The 6,336-nt window shown below is 40.8% G+C and overlaps 1 protein-coding gene across 1 annotated transcript; it reads right to left on the bottom strand.

The window, feature by feature from the left end:
* Window positions 1-2,491: 2,491 nt before the first annotated feature.
* Window positions 2,492-4,400, bottom strand: ILR1 (Peptidase M20/M25/M40 family protein). The gene is made up of 5 exons (XM_078979942.1): window positions 3,943-4,400; window positions 3,731-3,856; window positions 3,335-3,649; window positions 3,128-3,256; window positions 2,492-3,026 (listed from the first exon to the last, which is right to left on the bottom strand). The coding sequence occupies exons 1-5, from the start codon at window positions 4,306-4,308 to the stop codon at window positions 2,631-2,633; spliced, it is 1,332 nt and encodes a 443-aa protein (XP_078836068.1). The 5' UTR covers window positions 4,309-4,400; the 3' UTR covers window positions 2,492-2,630.
* Window positions 4,401-6,336: the final 1,936 nt, after the last annotated feature.

Genomic DNA, 6,336 nt, shown 5'->3' with positions numbered 1-6,336 from the left:
GAGCTTTCATAAGTTTAACGCATATAACTTAGCATACATGCATAACAAGCAAGTATATCAAGATTTAAACAAGGCTTTGACTTGTATCCTCCCCCAAAAACAATGAAAAGCTCAAAAATAGGAGTATGAAGCTCACCTGGGGTAGAAGACAGTGTAGTGGGAGAGATGAGGTGAGAAATTTGGAGCCTAGAACACTTGAAGTGTTGGATGAACTTCTTAAGGATTTTTGATAGCATAAGGTTATGAACACATATATTTATGTGTGAGTAAAATAATCATAATAGCTAAATGTATGAACCATTTACTAGGCATGAATTACTTACCAAATATTAGGAAGACTTCTAAAGAAAAATGGTTCCTGGATCTTGGTTGAATGCTTGGGAGGGTTTACGGAGGTTTACAGAATGCAAAATGAATTTGTGCAATGAGAAAAGGAGTTTATGCTCCTTCATATGGGATAAGGATTTGATAAGATGTTTGCTTGGTTTACTGTTGGGTAATACATAGGCTACTGAGATTTTTATTGGAAATAGTTAATTAACAACTCACAATCCTTAAACACCCTTGAATTGGGAAGGGGTTCACGGTCTAATTGGACCTTAAACTAAGGTTTATGGTCAAATGGAAGTCCACCAAAGGTGGTTTACGGTCTAAGGGGGTCCCTTATGGTGTTCACGACCTAAAAGTAGCCTACAATGGTGTTAAGGTCAAGATGTTTCCCTTTATGGTGGTTCACGATCATGGTTTGGTGGCACGAGGTGGTTTACGGCCAAAGTTGCCTCTTGGAATTTGTTCACGGCCAACATGTTCACTAAGGAGTAGTTCACGGCCATAGTGCTTCCTAGGGAAGTGTTCATGATCAAGAATGCATATGAACTTTAATGTAGTGGTTTTATGTTAATAAGATCAATATCTTCACGTAATGTAACTTTCTTATCTGCTTGCATTGACTTAGGAGACTTTAGGGTAGTATAATTCTCAAAAGAAATTACCTTACCAAAGCATAATAATAGTATAGCTATAACTATTACATATACATGACTCCTTCGGCTTGGTTTTTGGACTTGAAATTTCTAGTTGTGACAGATCAGGTTCAACGAACCTGCACCCCCATTATAGGGTTTGACGTGCTCGTCGAACACATCAACCCGTGCTCTAGCTCTGATTATATTTGTAACATCCCCCTCTGGCATGTATCACAATACTGTCCGCTTTGGGCTCCCGGTACGAAAACTTCCCAGGGGGTCACCCATCCCTGGATTGCTCTCGTCCGGACACGCTTAAATGTAGAGTTCTTGTGAGATATGCTGCCCTCACGACTTTAAAACGCGTTGTGATATGGAAGGTATCCACACCCCTTATAAGGAAATGTTTCGTTCTCCCACATCGGCTGTGAAGGAGAACGAAACATTACCTTATAAGGGGTGTGGATACCTTCCTTATCATAACGTGTTTTAAAGCCGTGAGGGCAGCAGATCCCATAAGAACTCTACAGTTAAGCGTGCCCAGGCGAGAGCAATTCAGGGATGGGTGACCCCCTGGGAAGTTTTCGTGTTGGGAGCCCAAAGTGGACAATATTGTGATACATGCTAGAAGGGCATGTTACAAATGGTATCAGAGCTGGGGCACGGGTTGTGTTCAACGAGGACGTCAAACCCTATAATGGGGGGTGAAGGTGGGTTGCACCTGATCCCACATCAGCTTGGAAGGAAAACGAAACACTTTCTTATAAAGGGGTGTGGATACCTTCCTTGTCACAACATGTTTTAAATTCTTGAGGCAGCAGATCCTATAAGAACTCTGCAGTTAAACGTGCTCGGGCGGAAGTAGTACCGGAGGGGAATGTTACAGATAGTTATTACCTTAATTGTTAATTAGGGTTTCATTATGTGTATGTTTAGAGTAAGGAGACGTTTTTCACCAACTTCTCGACCTTGTGAGTTGCGGAGTAGTTTACTCTGATTAGTGAAGCAAGTTTTCTCTTTATACTTTATACTGCAACATGTATCATTGTGTGTAGGATGTTGTTATGTTGTAGTGATATATTAGTTTGGTAGAACTATTATGATTACTTGTGTTTGTTGGTTATTGTTTTGGTTGTTTGTATATATCGACATATTGTGGTTGGATTAAGACGGTTTTTACTCTGTGTTGTAAGCCAAGATACTCGGGATGGTCCAGCTAATACTATAGGCCCAAAGCGAGCAGCCCAGCCCCTTGTTGTAGGCTCAAGACATGACTCGGTATTCGAATGACATTTGAACATGTCATATTGTCATGCTATGTTAGGGGTTGATGTATGTCATGTCACCTAGGTGCCACATAGCCATATAGATGTCATCTCCTCTTTTGCCATGCCCATGTCACTCCAAACCTAATAATATGGTGAAGATTATGTTACTAATTTCACCTTTTTAGTAGGTATGTGACATGCTAATTTAAAAACTTCAAGTCCGTTGTTTCCCATGGATGTAAAACCTAATCAAAAGCATTTCAAAAAGAAAACGTAGTGAATGTCCATAAAATTGCCACCAAATAACCAAAATGACATTTTTTTACAAATCTCTATACTGTTTAGCCATCACATTATTCATCTTGTTCTTTCGCACATGAAAACTAAGGCTAAAAGCTTACAACTCATCACGCTCAATGACACCGCCACCACCATGTCTATCCAAGTAAGAAATCGCCACCGCAGCATGAAAAGCTGCTCCAATCGGAAGCGCCTCTTCATCAATAACAAAATACGGTGAGTGTAAATGCTCCGGCGGTGTTTGCGTCTTGTTATTGCTTCCTATCACGAACATAACCGCCGGCATTTTCTGAGTAAAAAAACTGAAATCTTCACCACCCATCGTCACCGGAAGCACCTGCATATTGGGTTTTCCCAATATGATTTCCGCCACCGTCTTTGCGTGTTCGTATAATCCTTCGTCGTTTTCCGTCACCGGGTACGGCAGCGGCGTTTCATCCATGAAATCCAGTTCTGCTTCGCACCGGTGAACGCCGGCCTGCGTCTCTATCACCTGAAATCAAAAATTGAATACACACAGACACAAATGCAATTATCAATTGGGCTTCCTTCAAGGTTATTGATCTCGATTACTAAATGATTTTAGGTTTTTACCTGTTTAATCCTTTCTTTGGTGTCTACAAGACCTTGAGAAGACAAGCTTCGATATGTTCCCCCAATTTTTACACTCTCTGGAATCACATTGTCTGCTTTCCCTCCGATAATGTATCCGATCGTCACAACCTGAAATCAACCACCGGAAAATAAGCGGAACCCTAAAATCACATAAATAGATTACTTTAAGTCGCAGATTAAGATTACTCTGGACTCGAGTGGATCGGTTTCGCGAGATACAATCTGTTGTAGAGCAACAACCGCCATTGATGCTGCAAGAATCGGATCTTTCGATAACTGTGGGGTTGCAGCATGTCCACCGGTACCTTTAATGGTTGCTGTAAACCTTCCGGCGCCGGCTAACACCGGACCTGGCCGTGAAGCTACGACACCCACCGGATACGACGGATAAACGTGGAGGGCAAAGGCGGCTTTGATGTTGTCCAGTGCGCTGTGTTTTAGCATATGATAAGCGCCGGCGAAACCCTCTTCGCCGGGCTGGAAAACCAGTTTCACGGTGCCCTTTTAAGAGTAAACAACAGAAGCATAAGTTCGATGCTTTACAGGTTGTACATCGTGTATTATATATAGTACGTCTTTTACCTTGAGTTCGTGTCTCCTCGCTTGGAGCAATCTAGCAGCTCCAAGTAGCATTGCTACATGAGAATCGTGACCACAGGCGTGCATCTTTCCGGCGATCTTGCTCCGGTGATCCCAATCGACTAGTTCCTGATATGTTCCGATAGAGGAGATGAAACTGTTTAAAACGAAAGAAATTAAACACGCAACCTCAAGATATTCAGAGAAAAAAGAACCTGGATTGGTAAAGCATCCATGTCCGCTCGGAGAGCAAAGAATGGTTGTTCGCCGGAACCAATGGTGGCGACAACACCGGTCTCCGCCACCGGCCATGTGTACTCGACGCCAAGCTTGTCGAGCTCTGCTCTTATCACTTCACTCGTCTTGTATTCTTGAAACCCTAGCTCCGGATACTCATGGATTTTCCGGCGAATGTTTCTAACCCAGTTAAAAAACTCCGGCGCCTTCGCATCCTCCAAAAGCCGCTGACCAAGAGGACCAATTACCTCCGGTTTCAAATGGGTCGCAGAAGCCCGGAGTGATGAGTGTAAGAGAGCAACGGCGAAGACCAGAAAGAGGAATCGCCGACGAGATAATCTCATCGTTGACCAGATGGCGTCGATTGTAGTTTAAATCAAGATAAAAAGAATTTTAGGCGTCATAGAGACAAAAACAAAGGAGTTTAAATCAAGATAAAAAGAATTTCACTTTGACACCCTTAAATGTTACATTTAGTACCCGAAATAACAATGATGGAATCTTCATCACAAAAATCTCTCATACCAAGTATGTAATCTTACTTGATACAATGTCTTAATTCAATGTTTTGCATGTTTCGGCATAAATGTATTTCCATTGATCAGCACTAAAATGGAGCTTGTATTCCAACCATAAAACACTAAATTGGTGATTAATTAACACTAAAATAATAGAGTTTGTATTCCAACCATAAAACACTAAATTGGTGATTGATTAACACTAAAATAATAGAGTTTGTATTCCAACCAAATATTAACATGGTGTTTTTTTAGAGGCCATGTAAATTGGTATTCATATTTGGTATGTAAGTTTTCCTAATCAATGAATAGTGTTTTTTAAAGGTTGGTTGGAATGACAATACCATTTATTGTCCTTTATAATAGTATTTAAATGGTTGGTTGTAGTTGGTTTTAAGAATATTTATTTTCATGATAGTTTGTGAGAAAGCGGTTATAATTTTTAACTAACACTATAAACGTACATAGTTAAAAATAATAGTGAGTTCATAAGGTCTTTCAAATTACCTCAAACTTTGTGAGATTTTTGTAACCGTTGAAGTCTGTTTCGCAATACACATTTTGCCAACTTGTTTTATGTAACTTTCGTTTTTTTGAGTTAGAAATTGTAGAGACCGAACTTTGTAAGATTTTGCCATAAATACCATTTAGTTGGTTTTCCATCCTATATCAGGCTACTATGTCACATGGTTGCCATTAGTTGGTTTTTCATCCTCTCGCCCTCCAGCTCGTTTACATTTCTCCATCCACTGTGGACCACTGTCATTGGCTTACTTAGGGGGCAGCCCAAGTTGATTTGAGGCTCAGGGTAAAAACAAAAAATGAGGCCCTTCATAGTAATCGCAAACGATAATGCAACAATGTTTATAGAGATGAGTATAAGGATCTGTTGTGATATGGGCCTGGACTTAACGTCACTTGTTGATTCCAGTTGGGTTGAGGCCTATAATCACATCAATGAAGAGATAACGTCAGTCGATGTCCAGAAGGTGGTCTCATGATGAAGCTCTACTGGTCTAGTTAGTGTATGTTTGAGGATAAAGTAATTAGGGTTTTTGATGGAGAGAAGGCGATCCATTCTTCTTGGAGAAGAAGGCTCATTTTGTACCTTTTGTTCCCAGTGCATGATCCAAACGGTGTCCTTTGTCCCATCTGGGTCGAGAGGACGTGTAGGAGTCTCAATGGTGGATCGTGCACCACTAGTGGCCATCTGTTATTGGTGTAGAGTAAACAAAGGACAACACCCTGGGCACCATAACTATCGCTCTGGGAGACGACCAGGTGTGTTTTGTCCTATTATAGACCTAAGATTGCCGTTAGGAATTGGACCTAGGTGTAAGGGCGCCAAGCGTAAGGATCCTAGCATAAGGGCGAGGGCCTGTGTCTGGCACTAGGATAGATTTGCAACCGTTAGCTAGGTTGTCCTAAAGATAACATTTATGTTATCTTCAATGTATTCCTAGTAGGATACGTTAACAAGTTTCATAGGCTAGTTGTCACACCCCAAAACCAAGAATGGCGGAAACGTTCCAGGGTGGAGGACGTCATGTGAAGTATCATAACAGTGTAAAGTAGTAAACAAGCAACAACATCATCCATTGCATTAAAAGTAAAGTTTTAATACATGTGTGTTCTTTCATAATGTACAACAACAAAATGAATAATCAAAATAAGATGAGTCTTTTCTGTGCTCCGTCTTCTCAAAACCTGGCCATCGTACCTCTCTAACTGATGACCTGAGAATACAAGTTATTTTGAAAGTGAGTATCAGCCTAAAGATGGTGAATTCATAAGTATTTAAATGTTATTGTCTTGTTTTGGAATGGTTATGAATGTCATGTAAATCTTTAAATG

Source organism: Lactuca saligna, chromosome 2 (assembly GCF_052625555.1).
Source record: "Lactuca saligna cultivar CGN05327 chromosome 2, ASM5262555v1, whole genome shotgun sequence".
Taxonomy (NCBI): domain Eukaryota; kingdom Viridiplantae; phylum Streptophyta; class Magnoliopsida; order Asterales; family Asteraceae; genus Lactuca; species Lactuca saligna.
The sequence above is the reverse complement of the archived record's forward strand: the minus strand, read 5'-3'. Positions and strand labels throughout refer to the sequence as shown.